The sequence below is a fragment of the Protopterus annectens genome, chromosome 5.part1 (genome assembly GCF_019279795.1).
Source record: "Protopterus annectens isolate FY-2018-M chromosome 5.part1, PAN1.0, whole genome shotgun sequence".
Taxonomy (NCBI): domain Eukaryota; kingdom Metazoa; phylum Chordata; order Ceratodontiformes; family Protopteridae; genus Protopterus; species Protopterus annectens.
The window spans coordinates 259,091,772-259,118,627 of NC_056736.1; the positions used below are offsets into that span (position 1 = coordinate 259,091,772).

Here is a 26,856-nt window from a genome sequence, read left to right on the forward strand (position 1 = left end):
ATAATCATTTGCCAAAAGAAACTGTACAAAAGTCAACCTGTCATTCTAGCATAATACTAAACAGCAGTCATAAGTCAGGATTCAGGGCAACGCTGTTACTTTTAAGAGGTCTGCAGTACTGCTTTCTTGTCAGTAAAATAAATCTTAGCATTTCTTTCGGATAAAAGCCAGTAGCTGGGTTATGATTCAGCAAATCAAAGTGCCATCATGCAAGATACGACATTCAGTCAATAAAAAAGTATAGAAAAAAAGATATACACTACAAGTTTACAAAAACACTGCATCTTGTCAATAACAGTTAAAATTTTAATAAATCAACTGCAAAGATAATGTTCAAAGTATTTTTTTTAAAGTGAAGAATTGTACCATTTTATCTAGAATTTCCGTAACTTTAAATGCAATAGCAAATGCCACAACAATTTAACTGTGATTAGCAGCAGAACTGCTATTTAATCCACAGATAAAGAAAAAATAATCAAACTGAAAAAAACAACTTACTTAAATATTGTGACAAAAGCAGCAACTCTCCAGCCCCATCGCCAGCCATAGCGAATAAACCCTCGGATTGCAGCATTATGTGCAGAGCGCTGCAGAAGGAAAACAAAATCTCACACAGTCATCATGACTGACTGTTCAAGTAAATTACCTTAGTCTGTATTGTTATTGAGTTAACTCTGTAGAAATCAATGACTTCTGAATGCATTAACTAAACAATTCATTAGATAATTAAATATTACAATTATCAGCACCCATTCAAGCTAACACTGAGCAAGAGAGCTGCTGAAGGCACAAGTGAAGGGTTTAAAACAAAAGAAAACTGGAGAAAGCACAACAGACTAGGAACACTACCCATATGAGTTGAAGCTGTACACATGGCAGCACTTTGGAGCAAAACTGGCCTCAATCAAGATGGTTAACCTGCTAAGCAATATCTATATATTTGGGAAAAAAATGTACATGGTTATTACCATACATATGAGGACAGACAGGATTTAATCTAAAGTGTTGTGAAATGCAGCTCAAACCTCTCAATGAGGATGTAAAAAGCATCCAAGCAAACGGAAAAAAAGAAGACTAGATATACATACATACAAACACAAGACACAGACAACAAAACAAAAGATAAAAGGAATACAGACTCCATGAACTCACTGTTCTTATGATCCCTTTACTGCTGGAATCAGAATATTCAAATTACCAAAATTAGGTGGGTTTTTTCATTCCAAGTTATGACTTCATCTAGATTCACATTAAAACTATAAATTCTAAATGATGCCCGCCATGAAATACTACAAACAACCAATCAGGATTCAGAGCAGTCATCAGGAACTCTGGGAAGTACAGGGCCCTACAAAAGGAATCTACTGAAAAGGATAGGATGCTTACTGTCTGGCCCCTTCTGAAGATGAATATTATAAGTACACTACAGAAATAGTAATTTATGCACACAGACATTACGATACAAGCGATTAAGATGCTTTTGGTCCCACCGGTTCTTCATGTAGGTCAGGCTTATATGCATTAACCAAGTGATCAAATATGAACGAATACGGCAAAAGAAATTAGGCAGTTTATTTGGGACAACAAAAGAAAGAGTGCAATGGGAAAATTAACACTAACAAAAGAACAAGGTGATTTAGGGCGACCAGATTTAGGAGGTATGTTGCAAGGCCAGGCAGTTTAGGTTAATAAATTTCATTTAAGACTCTGAATACATGTCCAAATGAAGTACATGATAGTATATCCTATGTAGAGTAATAGGAAAGATACAGAAGACAATGTAATGAGTGTATGGAAAAGAAAGAAACAAAAATGATTTGGAAAGCAAATGATAGAAAAGGGGATGAGGTAATAAAATGGAACGAATCCTAATAAACATCTGGGTTATTGAACTCAGATCCACTTCTACAGACAGGTTTAATATTAGAATTGAAGGAAGATATGCAGAGGATGGATAGCAAATTTTTTAACATACAAACAGATTTTATAATTTAGGCGAAGACAGAAATGGTAGGAAATGGGTATTAGCAATAAGAAGAATATATAAAACAATATAAGATTTGAAAAGAAAATAAATAAGATTAAAAACAATATGGAGAGAACATTTAAAAAGAACTATCACAGATGATCAATACAGGGAAACAAGCCTTAACCCTACACATATAATGCACACAAGAAAATTTTGAATTTTCACACAGAAATATCTGTTCAAATATTTTTGTACCCATAAAGGCTTGAAAAAAATCATGTCACAGACAACAGGCATATGTTGGAGATGTAATGGTTTAGAAAGAGCTTCTTGGAAGCATATTTTTTGAATGTATTGAGTTAATTAAATTAAATAAAATAAATTAACTGAATAGGTCAAGTCTAATACATGGAAGAAACTTTAAAAATAGTTTTCTTGAGATGGAGTAATTTAACATGAACTAAAGAGGGGAAGCCTTAACTACAAAATGTAAAACCAAAAGACAAGTCACCAAAAGAGATAAAACATGGAACAGAGAACTATTAGAATACAAAAGCAGGACTCCCTTGTGAAAAGAAAAATGGGACTATATGGGATACTATAATGGAAGTTGAGCTTGAACAGGAAACTGCTGTGGACCAATGGGACTATATGGGATGCTTTAATGGAAGTTGAGCTTGAACAGGAAACTGCTGTGGACCAATGCACCTAAAATGTAGATCTATTTTAAAAAAAAGTCGACTGAAATACAAGGTATAAAGTCACTGTTCCAAATGCTAAGTCTTAAAGTGATAAAGATTTTTTAACAGTGGTAATAAAACAATGTGGCCAGTAGTAAATATCTATCCTGTACAGGTAATAAAACACTTTAAAAAAAATTATGAAAATTTGTATAAAGCAAATAACTATGGAAATCACTAAAGCACAAATGGAAATATTTAATATGCCAAGGTTTGAGGTAGATGGGGGACTTCCAAGATAGCTGTACATTGAGTAATGCTTTAACCTAGCTCTCACTGTGTTAAAACAGAAATTAGCAGAGAAAGCTAGTGAACTTAAATTTCTGGGTAAATTTCAGTAACTGGTTATTAAGTGCACTGCCTGGATGCCAAGAAAAAAAGAAATACAGAGGATCTGAAGGAAAATCAGCTTTAAAAAGGTGACGAAAAACACTGACTGGGAAAATACTGCCGCTGTTCAGCAAAACGCAGTGCAAGCTTCAGAAATGACTTCCAGTAAGAGAGGAAAGTATAAGGCAGCTGTACACATACCTGGTTAAATTAAATGAAACACTGATGGAGTACATCAACTCAAACAATAAAAGGCTGGAAAAAATGAAAGAAGCTTTAAACAAAGGTGATAAAGCTGTAAAACTCAAAAACCAAGGTGAAATGAAGACGAGGCTGGCTGAATATGAGACTGCACAAGAAGACATGTTTCAAAAAATAACAGAATTAGTGGACAGAGCACTTAGGGAAAACCTGAGATCTTCTGATGTAAAAGAGTAGATGGAAGGAACAGACTGTATTGATTTTATGAAAGCACAAATAAGCAACTGGACTGCTATTCCACAACAGGAACTGTTAATTTAAAAGGGCACATCATCTGTATGCTCCAAACCTGGCTAAGAGAAACCAACCTAGAGCATTACTAGTAAAGATGCAATCTTACCAGCAGGAGAAGTGGATTCTGACAAAATTGTGGCAAAAGGACAAAGTACTAAAAGTGGGAGAAAGCAGAGTGTTTGTGAATAACTACTCATTGTAGAACAGGCAGAAGAGGAGGAAATTTATTCCATTATTCAGGGAATGTCAAGAAGCAGGTGTGAATTTCAAACTACTGTACCCAGCTATCTTCAAAATATGGAGGAACAAAATCATGTTTTGATGAAGTACATGCAAAGGAAGAAATACAAAGGTTTGTCCAACAAAAAAATGAGCTGTGAAACAAAACAAGATTCTGCTTCTTGGTTTTCTGGTAAAAAAGACCACAGAGAGACTGTGCCGGTGAAACCTTTTCCAATGTTTCAATGGAGAATGCTTGAGAGAAGGAAAAAAATGCAAGAATTGACAGTACATTGGAAGTGAAGCAGACAGGATTTGGGAGATAAACAGGAATAGAACAAGAAAATCTGGAAATATTGGACTTTTATGGACTTTTGATAAACTTGTAGGGGATTCTAAAGTATATGCCCTACTTCATGTCATTCAGGTTTGGAAAAATACTCATGAGAGGGGAAGAGGAGGGAGAAAGTTAACTGTAAACAAAACAAATGTTTTCTTAATGGTACTATTTTAATAGTGCATGATTTTCTTTGCCTGTTATAAAGTACAGTTTTCTCACTTTAAGTGTAATGGAGTGCTCCAGTTTATTTTTTTCTTTCTCCTTATTTCTCTCTTTCTCCTTTTTCAGTTTTAAGAAATGTAGGCACTGCAATGTAAAAAAATAGGAAGAAAAACCTAGTTAAAAGAGCACGACAAGAAAAATGTGTGTGCTTTTTCCTCATTCTTGCATAGGAGAATCACATGGCCATTAGCTTAATCTAGTATCAAGTTTTAAGAGAAGGCAAGTAAACGAAAAATATTGATTATTATAGAGCTTTTGTCTAATAAAAGAATGTATGTTTGGTAGTTTTGTGTCTGGTTCCTATGTCGGTAGAAGGTAATCTGATAAAGAGAAATGGCTTGGAGAAAATGTTTTATGAAACAAGTGTTTTCCCAGCTGAGACAGTGATAAAGGTTAAAGAAAGCCAGACAGCACTTATTAGAACCACAGGCTGTACCATGCACCTTAGCAAGGATAAGCGGTCTTTTACACCATCTCAAGTCTGTGCGGTCTGTGTGTGTATGTGTGGTTGTCAGTTTGGAACATTTGTTCCTATTAACAGGGCAAAACTTCAATATTTGAAGATTTACATATAAGTTAGTAGGTTTTAGGGGGATATTGGGGTGTGTTTGTATTTTTGTTTGATGGTTTTAATAAAACAAAAAAAGGTTTTAAAATGTTGTTTAAGTTCAAATGGAGATAACAAGAAACAACTGTATACAAGATTAACCTGCCAAACAGTATATGCATGTAACACAAAAGCTGAAACCAGACATTTAACAAATAAAAAAGCTGTTATACATAACTTTTCAAGAACATGATACGTTCTGTAATGTCATTAAACTTCAATAGTCTCACAGATAAATACAAAAAAAAAAGAAAGAGTAGTGAACTATATTAAAATGTAGGGTGCAAATAGCTATGCTACAGGAGACACACTTGGAACGAACTGAATATGTGAATTTGATAAAGAAAGGCTTTCCAGGTGGTTATTCAGCAGAATACCTGGGGCAAAGGAAGAGAGATGTAGTTATATTAATTGCAAGAGCAGCTCCAATATGACAGAAGAGATAACAGTAGATTTGTAGTACTAAAGGGCTACTGACAACAGAGATGGATTATACTGGCATGCATTTATATTCCACCGAAAACTGCTATAATGGAGCTTAAGAAAAATTTGGGAGAAATAATCAGCTTTCAGCAAGGAATATTACTATAGGTGGGGAATGGAATTTGATTTGCAACAGTGAAGGTGTGTTTGGGGCCCAGAAAAGAAAATAACTAAGGAGGGCAGAATTTTGAAGAAATTTCTGAAATTATTTGGCATGAATGATGTGAATTCAATACTAGGAGTTCAGAGTGAATTTACATATTCTCCACAATATAAAAATTGGGCTAGGCTAGACAGAATTCGCATTTCACAGGAACATGTGTATTTAATTGAAGGTTTTGATATGTACCCAATAACTATTTCATGCGCCTATAATAACTAAAATAAAAACACAGGGTAATGAAATAAAAATGAGACATTGGCACGTTCCCACCTATTTGTTGAAAAGAGATGAATTTAAGGAATGGGTAGTGGAAATTATTCAAGAGTTATTAGAGAAGATAGAAAATAATTCTGACAATACAGCCAGGGAGTGGGATAAAATTAAAGTGTAGTTTAAAAATAGGGTGGAAATAAAAGAAAGGGAGATATGGTTAAAAAGTAATAAGAATTACTTAGAGAAACTGACAAATGTTAGTATTGCAAAACGGGGGAAGCCACAAAACAAGAAGAGGAGCAACTGCAGAATGCTAGACAGAAAATAAGGGATTATCTTCATAATATGCATAACTTTAAAAGATTGCGGTTAAGCGACTTTTTTGATAACTCTAGAGCATAAAAACTTTTAGCACAACAGCTCAAACAAAAAGTAGAAAGGGCCATCACCAAGCGTAGGGAGCCTACAACAAGAAATATAAAAAGGGATCCTGTAGAAGTATTTGAAATATTTTGGAAATAAGTCTCCATAAAGCAGAGAAATATGGAAATCAAGAAAAGTCTATGATAGAATTAACTATGCCAAGGTTTGAGGTAGAGGAGACTCAATTACTAACAGTTAGGACATGAGGATATGAGATAAAGATGGTGATATACAACTAAACTACAGGAAAGCCCCCAGGAATAGATGGTATTCCCGTGGAAGTTTGGAAGCTAGTAAGGAAAAACTGATAAAGATCTGGAAGGTTTTGTTTAACAGTATTTTAAGAGAAGTACCAACATCCTGGAAGAAAGTGATGGCAGCTATAATACCTAAATAGGGTAAAGATCCATCATCTCCAGCTTCATACAGGTCCATTTCAATACTAAACTAGGACGTTAAAGTGTTAATGTCTATAATAGCTAAAACAATGGAAAAAGCAATGCCAAAATTGATTGATCAAAGTGGTTTTAGGGAGGGGAGGCAAACATTTCAGATTAACAGAACACTGATGATCCAGAGGGAAGCAGAATGTAAGAACATACCACTGTTGTTGGTGGGTCTTGATGCAGAGAAAGCATTTGACAGACTAAGTTGGGACTTTATGAGCAGGGCAATGGAAGCATCTGCATTCCCCTGACAAAAATTATAATGTTAATTTGGAGGATATACGAGGGATCAGAGGTGAAAATTAAAGTGGGTGGGGTCCTCTCTGATCATTTCTGCTTGAGCAGAGGAACCAGGCAGGAGTGTCCCTCTCTCCCTTTTGCTATCTGCATTATGTTTAGAACCAATGACAATGAAGATAAGGGACTCAGAAATTCAAGGATATAATTGTTATGGTAGTCAAGAAAAGCTGACTATTTACAGATGATTTTTTATACTGGACAAAACCAGAAAGGGACATTATAGTGTTATGGAACATTTTGGGGTAGTTTCAAATCTTTTCCATTTACAAAATTAATGAACCTAAAACAAATGCAATAAATTATGTACCCACACACAAATTAGTTCAGCAATATTCATAGGGCACGATAAAATGAAATATTTAGGAGTATGGATTAAAAATTACTCCAGTATGGCGGCTAAGGATATGTGGGGAGAGACTAAACAAAAGAGAATACAAAAACTGAAAAAATGGGAACTCTGTTATATGGATATTGATAGTAAGATACATGCAGCTAAAATGTTTTTAATCCCTTCAGTCTTATACATAGGTCAGACATATTTTTATCAACTAGAGGAGAAACTGTGGACAGGAATTAATAAAGAGATGAAGGATTTTATATAGGAGGAGAAGATGGCAAGAGTCAAGTGGGATAAGCTGATTCTTCCAATAGAACAAGGAGGATTGGCATTACCCAATTTGAAGGGGTATTTCAGAGCAATACAGTTAAGGCTCCTATGCAAAGTACAAGCAGAAAACTATAATTTAAAGTAGAAAGGAATGATGAAACAGGGGGGGTGCTCAAGAAACAAGGAGAGACTGAGATTTTGGATACAGACCTACCAGGAGAACAATAATCATACCAAATATTATACTCATACACTACCAGAAAGTATTCTAAGAACTAAGCCAACACAGAATGGAGAAAGGATATTCTGCCATTATGGATGACTGCAAATTAGGGATACTAACAATAAGCAAGAAGGGACTGGGATTTATTGGACAAAACTGGCAAAGGAACCGAGGTATTGGGAGCAAATAACTGGCGAGGGAAAGGTAATAGACACCAAGAATCTATTTGGTCTGCAGATTAGAGATTGATATCAATCCTTGACAGGGAAGGCAGAGTACAGGCAAAGAGAAAGAAATACTGGGGTACTTAGCGAAAGACCAGCACTGGTAGAATTTTTAGTAGGATCTAGAGCAGAAGCTGCCATTAAGAAAAGAATAATTAGTAGAGCTTATAAAATATTGCATGATAACGATAAGAATCAGAGAAGGTTAGAAAGGATAGGGAAGACGGACTGGATAGGGAAGAGAGAATGGATAAGCAATTCACAAAGGAACAATGGGGGGATATATGCATGTCTCCCAAATGTGCACCAAAGTCTAGAAGATTTACGATTTTTGTTTTGAAGTGTTTGTATAGGGATTTTTATACCCAAAGCAGACTCCAAATATTTTTTCCTCAGGTAGACTGCAAATATTGGAGGTGTGATGTGGAAAAAAGGGGTAATCAGGAATATATTTTCTGGAAGTATAAAGAGTTGACAAGCTTTAAAAATGTCACTTCCACCACAAAACTATGTAGCAGCAAGGAATTCGACATCTACATAGTCTTGGAAGAACTGATGAAAGACAGGAAAGTACACTTGTGCAGATAAATGTACCACAGCAGTAGACATTCAAGTGATCACTGCTGCAGTAGCCTTGGCTATATGGATCATATCCTGCAAAGGATATGACAGCTGGCCAGCTTACAAAGCTTCAGACACCTTCTATAAACCCAAATTGTCAAGCAGCTTGAGCTGAGTTAACAAAAAGACAAGTTTGGAAACTAAGGCCTTCATGGCATAAGCAACACGTGTGTGTAAACACACACACACACACACACACACACACACACACACAGGGGAAGGAGTGGCTACTGCAGCAGCGATCATCTAAACATCTACTGCTATTGTAAGTTTACTTGCACAACTGTACTATATTCATGATATTGATCACTGATACAGTAGCCTCAAGTACATAAGTAGATTACCCTTGGTAACTACACTTGGGAGGTATAAGGAGAATAGTCCAACAGCCCTTGGGGAATGGCCACAGCAAAGCCTGATATGGAGTTAAAGAAAGAAAATCAAGCTTATAGTGCTTTATAAAAGTATGTACAGAGGACAAAGTTGCAGATCCTAGAAAACTTCCAAAAAGCCATAGATGAATCCAAGACCCTGATAGAGTGGACTTTGACCCTGCCTGGAATAATTTTGTTGCAGCGAGTATAACTAAGATAATGGCAATTGCTTTACACAACCATTTGGAAACAGTCTGTATTGATACAGGTTGTCCCTTATTACCTTCTTAACAAAAGAACAGCACAGCCAATGATCTGAAAGAGTTTTTTCTGTTGAGACAGTACCAGAGTTGTCAGTGGACATCCAAGGTAGGCAGCATCCCTCCCCCATCTTTAAGATCAGTAAAGAAAATGGGGGTAGTAGATAGTTTGGCTTAAGTAAATTAGGATACCACATTAGGCAAAAAACAGATAAGCGCTCCAAAAACCTTGTCTCTGTGGAAAATAAGACAGAGTTGACACACCATAAGAGAGAGATTGCAACTCGGGCAGTCTTCTTGCAGCAGTCACAACAATCAGTAAAACTGTTTTCCATATTAAGACCTGGAGACAGCCAGAAATTGAGCAAGTGGTAGCTTCTACACCACAAAATTAAGATCTCAAGAAGGGGCAACTGGTTTTCTTGGAGGCCTCAAGTAAAACTCCTTTAATACATTTTGACATCAGAAAGAGGAAAGCTCCAAGGACAGACATGGTAAAATGACCAATAAATGAACCTTACTGGGGGGGGGGGGGGGTGAGAAAGGCTAAAGGAAGTAACTCTTATCGTAAATACTGTAAAACCAGAGAACAGCTTAGCTTTGACTGGGTGTTGGTTATGCTGTTGGTACCTACTAGAAAGCGTTTTCCATTTACTAATGCACGATTTTCTAATAGCAGGCTTTCTTGCCTCAATTAGTACCTGCTGTATGCACTCAATAACCATGTGCCTAAAGAAAAGCAAGACCCTATCATCCAGGAAGTCAACTGAAGTTGACTGGGGGTCAGGGTGCATCAAACATCCCTGATCGTGTGGGAGTAGATGCATTCTGTGAGGAAACTTGTGGTAACTGCCCCTGGCCATTTCCAAAATAAGGAAGAACCACTGTCACCTGGGCCAGAATGATAATCACAACAAAAAAAAAAAAAAGGAATCAGTAGCATAGAGTCCTGGAGCAGAATCTTGCCAGCTGATTTTTTTTTTTTTTTTTTTTTTTTTAAAGAGATGAGGCAAATGGGTCTACTGGAGGACCTCTCCACAAATGGATCAAATCTTGGAAACCCCCCATGATCTAATTTACATACGCAAGTGTCTGCCCTGCCATGTTCAACTTACCTGCCAAAAAACATTGCTGTGATGGAATGAAGGATGGCTATAGAGTGACACTGTGCTATGAAGCTATACCCCAAGCCAACATGGCTAATTTGGAAAGGGGATACGACCCAGCTCTCCCCGCTTGAAGATGTACCACATGACTGTGTTATTGTCTGAAAAAACTTGACAAGGTCCTGAGGGCCAAAGATGATTTAGAGAGAGTTGCATGTCTTGATCAGGGCAAGCATTTACTTTATAATTATCGGTCCTAAGTGTCCCACACACCTTGTACTATTATTCCTCCTGAAACTGCTCCCTAAGCAAAGTCCCTAAATGTCTGTAATGACTGACTGCTTTGGAACAGGGGGAGACCTGAATTTAGGGATATTTGCTGTCTCCACCAAGTAATTTTTCTACTGACAATCCCCAGCACTGGGATTGAAAAGACAATAGATTTTGATGCTGGGGCCAAAGATATCATTGTATCTTCTTACATGGAGTTTTGCAAGGGTTATCATGACACCATGAGACCCAAAATAATGAGGTATTCCCTCACAGCGACTGAAGCCTGAGGGAAGATCTATATCTAGATCTATTTCTAAGGTTTATTTTTTTTCCGGTGGAAGAAAAGCTCTGTGAACAGTGTCCAGTCACTTCCTTTTGTGCAATATCACCCAATCCCACCTGTGTATAGTGTACTTTTCTTTTCATGTGTTAATTATCTAGTAGTCAGTGTTGTCCAATATAATTAGTGTACAAGCATGTGCGACGGCTACTTAGATATTTAGTTTTGTACTATAGTTATTGTTTATTCTTTAATACCCATCATTCATGTCTGTCTTTTTGTGTTTGTTTTCTCCTGTAAAAGAGCCGACACTCAATTTAATTTAGGTAGCACTTGTGTTTCCAAAATGACAAAGTTTCTTTTAATCATTGATACTCCAGGAACACAATCCTGTGTGAAGGAGTCAAAAAAGACTTCTGAATGTTCTGTTGGAACCCCGGCTTGTGAAAGATCTCTCTCCCAAGTGAGAGATTCCTGATACTTTGAAAAAGACATTGCAAACATAAGAAAGTCATGCAAGCATGGAAAAAAAAAAGAAATGGATACCCTGCAGCCTGCTGTGAGCTATAACTAGAGCAAGCCACATAGTGAACACTTTAGTGCGGTGGACAGTAGGGTTGCCACCTTTCTTTGTGGCTAAAACTGGACTTGAGCCACACCACTCACACCTCCCAAATGTCAATGCCACGTCAGACGTGGAGGAACACCCTCTTTTTTCCATTTGCAATGCCTTTTTTCGTGCAAATTTACTATGCTTTTTGTTAAAGAAGCATAGCAAATTCATCGATTTAACAAATTCAGATAGTCCGTTTCTTTTTTTTTTTTTTTTTTTTTTTTTAAACAGAATACTGGAGTTTGTACAGTGTTTTCCAGACTATTGGACAATTAGTTTGATTTCCAGATAGTCCAGGAAAATAAATGGATACGTGGCAATGCTAGTGGATAGTCCAAGTCCAAAGGGTAAAGCAGAGAACCAAGTGATCAAGACAGACTCACAAACCTTAACTCATTCCCCCCAATGCAGGTCTGGAAGTTTGTACTGTAACTTCCAATGGGTGGAACCTAAGCATTTTGATAAAATCAAACTACGTTGTCACATCTCAAACAAATGTTCACCTCTCTGGAATCATAGTGGTTACTAAAGAAATGCAAATGTCAAAAGCTTCAGCACAAACTATCTTTTATAGTATAGTATTCTTTAGATTTTAGGTCTTACACTATTTTAAGTCACAGTAAACACAGTAACTTTGTGAACACCTTACAATATCAGAAGTTAAATACTTACCGTAACGTGGAATCTGTGGTTGTCCAATTTCATTTTTACTCACTCTGGGTCTAGGATCTGACATCGGAACTGACTCGAGTGCACCTCTAGACTATGATCTGAGCCGCAAGCTCCAGCCTCTCCCATAATGCCAGATGCATGTCAAACCCTCAGATAGGGTTTCTTCCTTACAAAAAATTTACCAAAAGCATAAATACCTATTTCTGTAAAGTTAATTAAACAGAAAGGTAGCTGTATTCTGGAACTCAAACTAAGAACCTATGGATTCCTGAATTCCCATTTGTTGATGTGCAGACAACTGACATGTTGTCTGTATGAACTGCTATTGTCCGCAGAGGGGGGCAGTTATGGAAGGCTTGCACCATCAAGAGAACTGTTCTCATCTCTACGATATTTGTGTGCAATTTGGTCTGTACTAGGACCACGCATCTTGGACCATTCTTCCCTGATAATGCTCCTCCTCCAACCCAACAGGAAAGCATCTGTGGTCACTGTGGCTGTGGGAGGGGGAAGTGAAAAGGTCTGCCTAGATAAAGATCGCCCAGTAGCATCCACCACTGGAGATGGTGTTTGCAAAATGAGGTTAGTCGGATAGGAACTGACAAGGGCTGAAACAAGATGGAACACTGAACTACAAAGGTCCACTGCAGCACTCGCATAAAGAACCTCACCAAGGGTACCAGAAGTACTGCTGCTGACATTGAACATAGCACTCGGAGAATTAGTCATGCAGAAGGAGCAGGCATGTCCAGAAGTGTCTGTACTTGTTGCATCAGAGATATAACTCACTGATGAGGCAACGCTGCTATTTGTGATACTGTGTTCAGTGGTGTCCAAGTCTTGCACAAGAGTTAAATTTGACTTCGCCAGGTTTATCATGATCCCCAACTGGTTGAAGGTTTGCAGAAGATACTCACTGGCCTGTAGGAGTTAATGCTTTGTTGGTGCCATAAGGAGACAATCTTCCAAATATGGAACCCCCTGGAATCCTTGCAGTCTCACGTGACCTGCTACCACTGCCAAACACTTGGTGAACACCTGGGGGGCTGTAGTGAATCCAAAGGGCAGGGCTCTGAATTGATACTGATTGACTTCCAGATGGAAGTGCAGATGCCTCCTGGACTGTGTCTATTTTGGTATGATAGTATGCATCCTGGAGATCCACAGAGCACATACGTTCATCCTTGTGCAGAAACTAAAAGATGGACTGTACTGTGACCATCTGAAACTTCAGCTTCTTGACATACAGGTTTAGCTTGCTTAGATCCAATATCGATTTTAGGTCCTTTGTCTTTTTTGGCACCCAATAGCGCAAATATGTTCCGGACCCTTGTTGTTTGCTTGGAACTTTTTGGATGGCTCTTTTTTTCTAGCAGTTTTTGAGCTTCCCAAAAGGGGAACTTCCTCTGACTGGATGGTACATCAGGGAGATTCCTCTTGGGACTTGGAGGTGGAAGGGAAAAGGAAATGTAGTAACCTCTGGATATTAGGATTAGCACCCAGTGGTCGTTTGTTAGATTTGTCTAGGTGTCAAGAGTGCAAAGATATCACCCAAATGCCTCTGGAGTAGGACAATCGGGCAATGCTTCAAAAGCACTGAAAGGGCTTGCTTTCTCTTTCTCTGAAGCCCTGACTTTGCAGACTCCCTCTGCCTCTTGGGTGGCACCTACCATTAAAATCCTCTTCCTCTACAGGAGGAATCCTCTTGAGGATCCTGGAAAGAACCTTGAGATTTTTTGAACCAAAATTTCTCAGCCCACCGTTGGTTCCTTGATAAGGTCTTTTGAGAGATAGAAAATGTGATCCCCTACCACAGACAAGGTCTCTCCCCTGCTCTCTGTGGGTGAGATGGTCTTTGACAGATGTTCTAAAAAGGGAGAAGCCATCGAAGGGAGCATTAGTGCAGGATGCCTTAACAGGTTCTGCAAACCAGACAGGTCTCGTCAAGGCTATGCCTGATCAGGCCACTCGAGAGGCGCTCTCTGCAGAGCACGAGATTAACCTCATCGAGGAACTGGTTAATGCAGAGAGTAGCCAACTGGGGAAACATCTTCTTGAGGTCCTTCTCCGACAAGGTCTCTGTAAGAGAGCTGGTAAGCTTCTTAACCAAATCTCTTTGAAGATGAGTAAAATGTGCCAGGTAGTTTAACAGTTCTCAGTCCAAAAGTGGGTGAGGCATAGAAGCACTTCCCATACCTGTCCATCCAAAGCCCAGGACGCTCTGTTTGGGAAATGGACTGTGGAGCTCTGCTCAGCCAGCTCCATTGAAGTCTGTCACTAGGTGAGCTGATATTTGTCTCCACATTTGGGAATAGGCTCCATGGTGTCGGGCTCCATCCACGTCCAGCAGGAAACTAGGTCAACAAGTTCATCTGTCAGAGGGGTTCACCCAGGACATAGAGAGGCCCACTCTAAACACCTCCAGAAAACACTGGCTCATCAGAAGAGGGAGGTTGGGAGGATCATCATTTCTCTATCGCAATATTTCCAAGATGTCTCCACCTCCAAAGGAAACATCGCCAGGTGGAGATTGTGGCCATCTTTGAAGTCCATGTCTTTGGTTAAGGACTCCATAAGGGAGTCTTAGGTGCCTCCTTTTGCATTTTCTCTTCCGATGTACTTCCCCTGTGGGAGGCCAAAGGGAAGAACCTGAAGATAAAGGGGCTCCCTGGGGTGCTAGTGGTACACTGAAGGCCAAATCAGGGGTGCTGACATAGGACAGGATGGATGGGATCACGGCTCAGAAGAGATGTCGACTGGGTAAGATCCGGGGGAGGAGGATATGCAACCTCTAGGTCAAGAGAAAGTCCTCTCTACTATCCAAAAGACTGACAGACTTGAGGAAACCCTCTCCCTCTCTCCTGGAGCCAATGTTGCCTGGGGGAAAAGTAGTAGCGCCTACGCCACAGCCAAAGCCTCCAGACAGTATTTGACCAGAGCTGTCCAAGGCCAAAATTCCTAGGGAAGGGATGGATCTAGCAAGGTTAGACCAAATGCTTGCCCCCTGGAGTTGGAGCCAACAACTCAGATCAGAGACCTGCTCTTCTCCGATTGCATTGCAGCAGCGCTGATCTGGGACCCTGACAGACTCGAATAAATCTTCATCCTTGGAGAAACTAGACCTTGGGATTCTAAAGCAATAGTTAGGATCGGAAGAAGAGCATGAAGAGAAGGAGCTGGAGGCCTCATGGATCCTGGGTGGGATGGAGATGGCAAAAGTCCGAACTCTATTGGTGCATTGAGAAAGCTGTGCATCATCCTATCCATATCAGATTTAAGAAGGCTCCAAGACTACCTTCAGAAAACCAAGGAGTGCCTGGATCTTGTAAGTGAACGGATTTTGGGGAAAGGGTTGGGGAAGCATACATAAGTGCCGAAACTGGAGTTCAGCTCTGAGACATCTGACCTGACCCTGTAGGATCTGAGGAAGACATTCTCAGTGTCAGAGATTGAAAAATAACCACAGACTGATCTGGTGTGAACAATGGATCTGTGGATTTATCAGGAGCAGGCTTTGGAGCAGAGAGGACTGTCTGATCTGAAGGTACTTTACACCTGCTCGGATGCAGAGAACTTGGATATGGCAGTCTATGTCTTTTCTCCACAAGTGAAAAGGAAGAAGCTCCCGGGGAAGCTGAGGAGGCTCTCCATTTAAGATCCTTGGAGCTCAATGGTTTAATAGGAGTTTGAGTTCCAGAACTAGGCAAGAGCTCTTATAAAATAAACTTATTATGACAGTCCAAAAGGGCACACAGGTTGAAGGCTGCACAGATGGAGCAGTCAGCCTGCAGATGTTCAGACCACAGACAACTGGCGCACTTCGTGGCCATCGAAATTAGGAATTCTGTGCCCACAAGAAGTGCATTGCTTGAACTCTATAGGCTTATCACGTCTATTAGCCATGATGACAGGCAAGCCACACAACCATGTACACACACACAGCACACAATCATTTTGTTCAGTTGAACTTTCATCATTCCTGCACTACTTGCTTGTCAAGCTATTTAGAGAAACATGAAATTTATGACAGTACGAATAAATATTATATGAATAAAAATCAATATATATTTACCTGTACTAGACAGAGGACATATGTCAATGCAGTTGTATTTGCCATTGTGTAATCTTTAGGATAAAATATTTTAATACTTTGCATATAGCATGGTTTTGGAATTAGTAATGCAAATATGATCAAGCAGTACTTGATGCCTAGAGGTGTCAGTAGGATGCAACTGCAGAAACACCTGGAGGCATCACTAGGGTGTAATGAGTTAAGAAATGCCTGAAGTCTGGATAAAAAGGATTGAGATGATTACAGTTACCAGGAAACCTGAATGAGGAAGAGAAGTTAACAGATTCTGAAGTGATTCTGAAGTTAGATCTGTTTGATTGTGCCCAAGAAGGAAGATCCATAAAGTACAGTTGTACACACTTACCATAAATGTATTGTCAAGTGTATTCACTGTTGCAGTCCTCACATTTGGATTATCCCTACCAGGGTACCCCTCGGCCGGCCCAAATACCAGAGACTTAGTATTTCTGTCAGTTGCTGTCGCTTCAGGACTGACGTCAGGTCCTCAGTAATATAAAGTAAGGCAGCCGACACCATTACATCAGTTTTTCTTGCACTAACCTGTCAGGAGCCCCCAATATCAACATGTCCAAACCAGGACTGCAACAGTGAATACACTTGAACAGCTACATTTATGGTAAGTGTACACAACTGTGCTATGTTCTTAGCGTTTCACTGCTGTAGACATCACATTTGGGTTGATTCCCAAGGCTGAGGAAATGGGTGGAGGCAGTCAAGGAAACTAGGGGCTGGCTAGGATGCCCGGCAAGACTGCAGAGGCAAAACCTGCTCTGGATTTGGAGAAGAGAGGCAGGTGGTAATGCTTGGTAAAAGTGTGAACAGATGTCCAGGTGGCAACCTCCAGGATGTCCCTGGTGGGGACTCCTCTGCGGAAAGCCGCTCTGGTGAAGTGTGTCCTGACCCCCTTAGCGGGAGGCTTTCCATGTTGTTTGTAGCAGAAATGGATGCAAAGCGATATCCATTTGGATATTGTTTGTTTTGAGATGGCTTTGCCTTCTGCCCCTGTAGCAAAGCTAACCAGCAATTGATCAGACTTTCTGAAGGATTTAGTCCCGTCTAGATAGAATTTGAGTTGTCTGTGCATATCTAGAGAGTGCAGAATCCTTTCCCCCTTGTTCTGAGGATTAGAAAAAAAGGTGGGCAAATGAATGGATTGATTGAGAGGCACACTGGACACCACCTTGGGCATGAAAGATGAGTTGGTTCTGAGGGATATCCTGTCAGCATGGAAGATGATGAAGGGTTCCACAGCCATGAGCGCTTAGAGCTCAGAGATTCTTCTGGCTGAAGTGATGGTCAGAAGGAATGTGGTCTTCCAGGAGAGAAAGTTTAGCTCTGCAGAAGAAGCTGGTTTTAAAGGGGGCAGGGTGAGCTTTTCCAATACAAAGTTAAGGTCCCAAGCTGGTATTGGTGCCCTTCTGGGTGCCCTCAAGTTGCTAGCCCCTCTTAGGAACTGTTTGATCAAGGGTGTGAGAAAATGAGCAGAAATAGCACAGGCATGAATTTTTAGAGAGGAAAAAAGTGAGGCCGCTGTGTAGTAGGTCAGCTACGTAATCCACGATGAGAGGGAGGGAGGACTGTGCCGTATTGGTTCCCTCAGCCTGGATCCAAGTGCAGAACCTTTTCCATTTGTCAGCATAAGACTTTCTGGTCCTAGGGCATCTGGCCTCACGGATAACAGCTAGAATCTGTTTACTGAGGTTGGCAGATTGGTTCGTGGTTAGGGAATAAGCCAAGCTGCCAAACTGAATGTCTGCAATTGGGGATGCATGAATTCCCCTTCCCTCTGGGTCAGGAGGTTTGGAATCTGAGGAAGATGCCATGGGGGCAATGAGGACAGGCTGCACATCAAGAGGTACCAGTGCTGCAGAGGCCAGTCCGGAGCTATAAGAATGGTCCTTGGTTTTTCCACCTTTATTTTGAGCAGTACCCTGGGGATGAGCGGTAGTGGATGAAAGGCATACATCAACAGACTGACCCCAGGTGAAGGACAGGGCATCCACTTTCCAAGCCATGCAATGCTGCTCCCTGGTACAGAATTTGCTGAGCTGAGGATTGGTGTGGGAGGCAGAGAGCGATCTTCAGGGTGCCCCATTTCTGAGATATTAGGGTGAAGGTTCTTCTGTTGAGCTGCCACTCGTGTGGGTCCAGAAGATTTCTGCTTCACTGGTCTGCCAGAGAGTTGAGAGAGCCTGGTATGAATTGCGCTAACAGGTGTAGTTGCATGGCAGAGGCTGTGTGCCAAAGGGTCATGGCCAGCCTGCATGGAAGGTAGGAGTGAGTCCCTCCCTGCTTGTTGATATACCACATCACAGTGGTGTTGTCTGTTTTGATCAGGAGAGCCCATGGAGAGGGAAGGGGTTTGAAAGCTATCAAGGCATGATGAACAGCCATCATCTCTTTCTGGCTGATGTGCAGAGGGATTTGCTGTGGGCTCCATTGCCCCTGTATGCACCTGCCGTCCAGGTGTGCGCCCCATGCATAAACTGATGCGTCTGTGGTGAGGGTCTGGATGGCAGGGGGTGGTGAGAAAGGCAGTCCCTTGTTGTGGGAGCATGTTGCTGCCCACCAAAGAAAATCTTTTCTGAGTCAAGGAATTATAGATAGAAGAGTTTCCAGGTCTTGAGTGTTGACACCAAAGGCTTTTTAAGTACCATTGAGGTTTCCTCATACACGGTCTGGCATATGGAATGAGTAAAGATGCAAAGTATGCAAGATGCCATGAAACCCACAGCTTGCAGAATCTTCCTTGCAGATATAGCTGGGGCTTGGTGGCTAGTTGAGTGAAGTAGGCCATCAGGAAAATTTGTTTCTCTGGTGTAAGGAATGCCATCTGGGATGCTGTGTCCAGGCTTACTCCCAGGAAGATAATCTTTTGAGTGGGCACTTCTTTGGATTTCTTTTCGTTGATTGTGTACCCTAGGGTGGTTAGTAGGAACTTTACAAGGGCCAGGTGCTTGAGCAGCTTTCCCTGGCCATCTGCCTGAATAAGGCAGTTGTCTAAGTATCGGTAAATCTGGATATTTCTTTGTCTACCAAAGGCAATAGCCAGAGCCAGGCATTTTGTAAAAACTCAGAGCAGTAGATAGGCCAAAGGGAAGCGCAGAGAATTGAAAGTACTGAGATCCTGCCCTGAAACGTAGGTATTTCCTGCATGATTCCCTGATAGGAATGTGGAGGTAGGCCTCTTTTAGATCTAGGGTGGCTAGCCAAGTGTCCTTGGACAGCATGGGTAGCAGCTGCTGGAGGGTAAGCATTTTGAATTTTGGGATCACCAGAAAGGTGTTTAGGATGGATAGATAGAGAATAGGGCACCAGGTGCCCTCTTTTCTGGGCACCAGAAAAAGTCTGGAGTAGAAAGAAACCTTGGTCTAGCTGTTCTGCAGGAACGTGCTCTACTGTCCTCAGAGAGCAGGGAAAGGATTCGCTTTGGAGCCTTTGCCCACTGGTTTGGTGGTAGATCTGGGAACCCTTTTAGGGTTGGAAGTGTGTGGATGGAAAATTTGTATCCCTGAGACACTATGTTCAGCACCCAGTCGTCGTTGGTAATAGTGGCTCAAGTGCTTGCGTGAAAGGAGAGTTTCTGCATTCCCTGTGGCTGCTGTCTGGGGGGACTGGTTCCTCGGGGCCTAGGCTGGACTGACTTAGTGGGAGCAAGAAAGGAACAGTGTTTGGTGGGACAATGCCTGCTGAATCTAGGTGGCTCTACATGCAAGAAATCCTCAACCGTTTGCATAGATTTTGCTTTTTCTTCCATCTTTTTTTAAGACCTCTTCTGCTTTAGTGCCAAGTTAGTTATTTTTGCGCAAGGGGACATCCAACAATTTAGACTTGACATGGTCTGGCAGGGTCTGTTCCTTAAGCCATGCATGTCTTCTAATGACAGTTCCAGTGACTGCTGCCCTGCAAGAAGCTTCTAGGGTGTCAAAACCACAGGTGCGTTTAGTTACTTGACTTACAGAATGCATTAACTCTTGTAATTCTTTAGATTCTGCCAAGCAGGAAAGGAAGACATTTTTTGTTTCAGGAATTCCAGGGTAGGTTGCTGAAATTTCAGCATATTGAACTGACAATTTAGTGCCCTGCTAGCAAGAGTAGCTGAGGTGTATACTTCCTGTCTAGTGCTCAGGAATCCCTATCTGAGGGCATGGGATTTTTCGCAGAGGTGGTTTTAATCCTATTAGACCCTTGAGAAATTACCTCAGGGTCAGCAGTAGGATTTTTAAAAAGAAATTTGTGGGAGTCAGGAACTCTATAGTACTCTGGTTTTCTGGGTGCAGGAGGGAGGGTGTCATGAGCTAAGCGGGATACCAGGAAAACATCCTCCACAACATCCAGGACTGGGGGGATGGCCAAGGGTCTGTGCTGTTGAAGATCTAGGAATTCCGGGAATCTCTTTTTAGACTGAGGGTAGTCTTGACTCTCCCATTGGAAATGCTCCCTTAAGGTATACAGGGTTTCCCCAAAGGAAAAATCCTCTGGAGAAGAAGCTGAAGGAATGGAATCCTCAGCATCAGAATCCTCATAAGTAGAGAGGGGTTGCATGTCTTCATATTCAGATGCATCAAAGTCATCTGACTCTTGATCAGACAAAACTACAGGGGACAAATCTCCTTTTCCTTTTGGAGGGGGTAGCTTGTGTTCCCCTGATCAGCATAAGGTCTTCCGCCATTTTAAGCATTTGAGACCGAGGAAAGGAAGCTGGCACCTGAGAGTGGGTCGTCGGTTTCTTGGGTGTGGTTCGTACCCTGGGCCTTAGAAACTCGGTCATTTTTTGAAAGAACAGTATTTACAAAAGAAGACTGTTTGTGTAGAAAATCGATAGTGCAAAGGACTTCCTCAGAAGCCGGTGTCTGCTCAGCGGCTCCGGACCCATCCATGGTAGAGATGACCGCAGGACCCATAGTCGAAGAGTTTTGCAGCATACCGGACTCTGAAAAGATCTCAGTAGCAGCCTGCGAATACACAAAAGCGGGCAACAGGGGCTGCAAAAGCGCCTCAATGAAGACCGTAGAACTGATGGCTAGCTTAATGGAAGCGTCGTCGGAAGGTTTGGACCTGTGCGCTGTCGGAAGGCTTACTGAAGCCATATCGGAATTAGAGGACTGTAAGCGAAAATATCGGTCTACAATAAGGTCCCGACAATGGATAGTTCTGGCATTGAACAAAGCACAGAAGCGACAGCAGGGAACGTCGCGGTCTGGGCCTAAACAAGTGATGCAGTAAGAATGGAAGTCTCGGTGTGGTATTTGCTTTCCACAGGCGACACAATTAACTTTTTCTGACATCGGTTAGTGCAAGAAAAAAGGATCCCCAACGGGGTACTTAGCTTTAGAAGACTTCAACTTCAAATCAGTAGACGAAAAGTACAGTTTTGTACCTACCATAAATGTAGATGTCCGAACAGGATAGCATCTGCAGTCCTTACAAATGGGTTGTCCTGTCGGCAGGCAGCCCTTCGGTTGGCCGGATTCCAAAGTCTGGGTCTGGCCTCGGCTGGTGTCGCACTTCACCCGACGTCATCTCTGCTGGTCTTCGGGTATAAAGGCATCAGCCGACGCCATTTTCCTCAGTGTTTCTTGCCCCAGATGCCAGTTGCCCTCTTGGATAGCTAAATTTTTGGGTAAATGCCAATGTTTCCAAAAAAGTAGAAGGCAAACACAAAAAATAAGCATGTATGTACATATATACAAACAAATACACCATAAGAGATCCCCCCCCAGCTAGCTATTAGGTGGGCAAATACCCTAGGAGTACCACAGAGAGAAAAGGAGGGTGGGTAATCCTGACTGCAGATGCTATCCTGTTCGGACATCTACATTTATGGTAGGTACAAAACTGTACTATGTCCTTCAAGGATGCATCTGCAGTCCTTACAAATGGGTAGAATACCATAGCCAAACTAGGGGAGGAGGAAGAATAATTATGGTGTAGTTAGGATCCCTTGCAAAACAGCAGTGGCAAACCCTGCTCGGGATCTAGAGTATAGAGGTAAGTTATAATGCTGGGCAAATGTATGCACGGAGGTCCAAGTAGCAGCCTCAATAATGTCCTTGGTAGCCACTCCTCGTAAGAAAGCTGTGGTAGTGGCTGTAGCCCTTGTAGAATGAGGCCTTATGTTCTGTGGAATTTGCTTTCCATGGTAGGAGTAACAGAATCTTATGCAATTTCCTATCCACTTGGAGATTGTCTGTTTGGAAATTGCTTTTCCTTCCCTTCCTGTTGCATAAGCTACTAGAAGCTGGTCAGTTTTTCTATTGCCCTTGGTTCTGTCCAGGTAGTAGCGCAACTGTCTATGTACATCCAAGGTATGCAGCAGTCTTTCCCCCCTGTTCTGTGGGTTTGGAAAGAAGGTAGGTAGGTGGATTGCCTGGTTTAGAGACACTCTGGATACCACCTTAGGCATAAATGTAGGATTAGTTCTCATGGACACTATCTTGATGGAAGATTAGGAAGGGTTGTACTGCCATTAAAGCCTGTAGTTCCGAAACCCTTCTTGCTGTAAGTAATTGCCAGTAGGAAAGCAGTTTTCCAGGATAGGTGTTGAAGATCTGCTGTTGCTGCTGGTTCGAATGGAGGGAGTGTCAATTTTTCTAGCACAAAGTTCAAGTCCCATGCTGGTAATGGTGGTTTCCTAGGAGGTTTTACATTCTTAATTCCTCGCAGGAACTGCCTGAGTAGAGGATATGAGAAGACAGGGGGATCTAAGCTGTATTCTGCAGAAATAGCTGATGCATGTATCTTGATGGAGGAATAGGACAGGCCTGTATGGAGAAGCTCTGCCAAATACTCCAGGATGTTGGCAATATCTACCTTTGACACATCTTTCCCTCTTTCAGAACTCCAAATGACAAACCTTTTCCATTTTCCTGCATAGTTCCTTCTTGTTGAAGGTCTGCGGGCCTCAAGGATAATGTCTTTAACCCTTTGGGATAAATCTGGGTTAGTTGCTCTTATGTAATGTTCCAGGCAGTCAGTTGTAGAGTTTTCAGGTTTGGATGTAGGATGTTGTAGTTGCTCTGAGTTAACATCAAAGGAATCAGGGGTAGTGTCCACATTTCCCCCCGAGACATGCTCCTCAGCAATGGATACCAATGTTGTCTTGGCCAATTTGGAGCTATCAGAATTATCCTTGGACGTTCCTCTTTGATTTTCAGTAGTACCTTGTGCATCAAAGGAAGAGGTGGGAATGCATATGCTGTCAGGCCTTTCCAACTGAAGGATAGAGTCCACCTTCTAAGCAAGGGGGTGGTATGTCCTTGTGCAGAATTTCTTGAGCTGGTGATTGAAATGCACTTGTCCAGCATGTGGGCCCCCCAACCGAGGTCTGAGGCGTCCGTTGTGATGGTTTGGCTTGTTTGAATGTTGTGGAAGGACAAACCTGGGTTTGACAGGCATGCCTGAGCCCACCATAGGAACTCTTGTTTCAGGCATGGGATTAGTGGTATTTCGGTTTCTAAGCTGTGCCTGTGTTGAGACCATAAATTCTTTAGGTACCACTGTAGCTTTCTCATATGCAGTCTGGCATGGGGGACCAGTATTATGCAGGATGCCATGAAGCCCAAGGCCTGTAGTACTTTCCTTGCTGTTAGTTTGTTCTGCTTTGTTAATGCCAAGAAGTAAAGAGGAAGTTGTTCTTGTTTTTCTGCAGTTAGGAATGCCATCTGTTTTACTGTGTCCAATTCTGCACCCAAGAACGTTCTTGTTTGGGATGGTATCAGTCTTGACTTTTTTAAATTGACTGTGTATCCCAGGGTTGTAGTAAGCAAATGACTCTTTGTAAATCTTGTGTGAGCTTGCTTTTGTTGTCCGCTTGTATCAGGCAGTCGTCCAGGTATGGATAAATTTGGATTCCCTGAAGTCTGCAATGAGCGATTACTGATGCCAGGCATTTCGTGAACACTCTGGGCGCAGTAGATAAGCCAAAGGGCAATGCTGAGAATTGATAATGCTCTGATCCTGCAAGAAATCTGAGGTATCTTCTGCAATTTGGTCGTATGGGGACGTGCAGGTATGCCTCCTTGAGATCTAGAGTTACCAGCCAATACTCCTTGCCCAGCATGGGAAGAAGTTGCTGTAGGGTCAGCATTTTGAATTTTGGAACAATGATGAATGTGTTTAAAGCGGACAGGTCGAGAATAGTCTCCAACTTTTCTCTTTTCTTGGTACTAGGAAGAGTCTGGAGTAAAATCCCTTGCCCTGTTCTGTAGGTGGTACCCTTTCCACAGCTCTCATCTTTGTTAATTGAGCTATTTGTTTTAGAGCTTCTGTCTTTTGATTTGGTGGTAGGTTTGGCATTCCTCTTTTTACTGGTAATGTGTGGAAATGAAACCTGTAGCCTTGGTCTATAGTTTGCAAAATCCACTTGTCTCTTGTGATATAGTGCCAGTTTTTTTGAAAATAAGGCTAACTTTCCACCTAAGGGTGCTGTTATTTGTTCCCTGGTAGGCGGTGTCAGAGCCAAGTCACTGTGATTGTCCTGTTGCAGTGGTAGTGGTTGTATCTGTGCCTCGTTGGTTATTGCCTTGCCACTGGCGTCCCTTGTAGGCACCTCCTCTGGATTGATTTCTGCCTCTGGAACGTCTATTCCTGCCTCTCTGAGTTTTAGAGGAGTCTGGAAAGGACCAATTTTTGGAAGGCCAGTTCCTGCTAAACCTTGGGGGCTGAACCTGTAAGAAATCTTTAACTGTTTGTACAGATTTTGCCTTCTCTTCCATTTTCTTCATTACTTGTTGGGCAGGAGAACCAAATAGACTGACCTTATCCATAGGAGCATCTAATAGTTTTGCTTTAACATGATCCGGCAAGGCCTGTTCTTTCAACCATGCATGCCTTCTTATAACTGTGCCAGTCATGGCTGATCTAAAGGAAGCCTCCAGTGCATCATAGCCACATTTTAAAGAATGGTTACTAACCTGCTGAATGTTATTTACCATTTCTAGAACATATTTCTTATCTAAGGAATCATCAGAGGACAGTTTCTTAGTTAACTGATCAAGCATAAACTCTTGGTATTGGATCATATGAAACTGACAGTTCAAAGCTCTAGCTGAGAGAGTAGCAGAGGTGTAAACTTTTTTACCCCATCTCTCTAAGGACCTGGAGTCCCTTTCAGAAGGGAGAGGGTTTTTCGTTGAGGTAGAAGCTACTGCCTTAGGCCCCTGGGAGATATGCAAGGCTCCTTTTGCAGATCCTGAGACTAAGTGGTGATGAGTGTCCGGTACCCTGTAAAACCTATCGGGCTTAGCAGGGGCTGGAGGTAAAGTATCAGGAGCAGTGCAAGCATCATTAAATGCATCATCCACAACAGGAAGAACTGGAGGTATAGCTAAGGGCCTATGTTGCGGTAAGTGTAAAAAGGTCCCAAGCTTTTCTTGAATCAGAGAAATCTTGTCCCTGCCATTGGAATTGCTCTCTCATGGCATGTAAGGTTTCCCCAAAGGAAAATTCTTCTGGTGGAGAGGCAGAAGGAATAGATTCTTCAGCATCGGAATCTTCATAGGTAGAAAAAGGAGCCTCTGGATGGTCTGTATTGTCTGTATCATCAGAAGAGTCATCTGAGGACACTGGCTCAGGGGGCTCTGCTCTAGGTCTCTTTTCTGGAGGTTGAGAGGCCCTGTCTGGGTGAGATTGGGATCCCCTTATTAAAGAGATGAGATCCTCTGCCGGAACTGGAAATGGGCCTGTGAGAGGGGGGCTTAACAGGCACAGACTTAGCAGTTTTGGCTGCTTTAGCCCTGGCAAAGGCCTTAATAGACATGGCTGCAGGAGGCCTAGCAGCACCACGTGCTGGGGTAGAGACATCCAAAGGGATGGTGTCCGATAATTCTAGAGGAACCACATTAGTAGGCAAAACTTCAGAGGCCGATTCAACTAGGGCAGAAGGGGCCTCGGTAGTAGTCATGGATTCGGCTGAAGATTGACCCATTTGCTCGGTTTCGGCCGAAACAGAGACACTCGCGGTTTGCTTAACCGTGGTTTCGGCCAAAACCGCGGACCGCGAGTGTCGGTCCTTTTCTTTGCGTTTCTTAACAATTTGAGTAGTCGGAGGATCCGACGGCATAATGTACGCAAAATCTGAGCCGAAAAACTGTTCAGCAAACTCCGACCGACGCCTAAGCGTTCGTCGGTTGAAGGAAGCACAGGCTAAACAAGCTGCTACGTCGTGGTCTGGGCCTAAACAAGGTAAACAGTAAGAGTGGAAATCTTTATGAGGTATTTGTTTCCCACAAGTTAAACAGTTATTCACTTTTTCTGACATCGGCTGAGGCAAGAAAGAGTCCCCAATGGGGTACTTAGCTTTTAGAAGTCTTCGAAGTAGTATTCGGTAGTAGTAATCTCTGGATCTGACCGACCGGCACTTGCGAACAGCTTCTGCTTCGGGCGCCACGCAGCAAGAAAGACTGAGGAAAATGGCGTCGGCTGATGCCTTTATACCCGAAGACCAGCAGAGATGACGTCGGGTGAAGTGCAACACCAGCCGAGGCCAGACCCAGACTTTGGAATCCGGCCGACCGAAGGGCTGCCTGACGACAGGACAACCCATTTGCAAGGACTGCA

At 42.0% G+C, this 26,856-nt stretch overlaps 1 protein-coding gene across 4 annotated transcripts in view; it reads right to left on the minus strand.

The window, feature by feature from the left end:
- Positions 1-26,856, minus strand: part of TIMMDC1 (translocase of inner mitochondrial membrane domain containing 1) — a 304,154-nt gene that overhangs the window by 219,436 nt on the left and 57,862 nt on the right. For all 4 annotated transcript variants that reach the window (XM_044072937.1, XM_044072935.1, XM_044072934.1 and 1 more), the window contains exon 4: positions 499-587. In XM_044072937.1, coding sequence (XP_043928872.1) covers positions 499-587 — 89 coding nt within the window. The remainder of the gene's footprint in view (positions 1-498; positions 588-26,856) is intronic.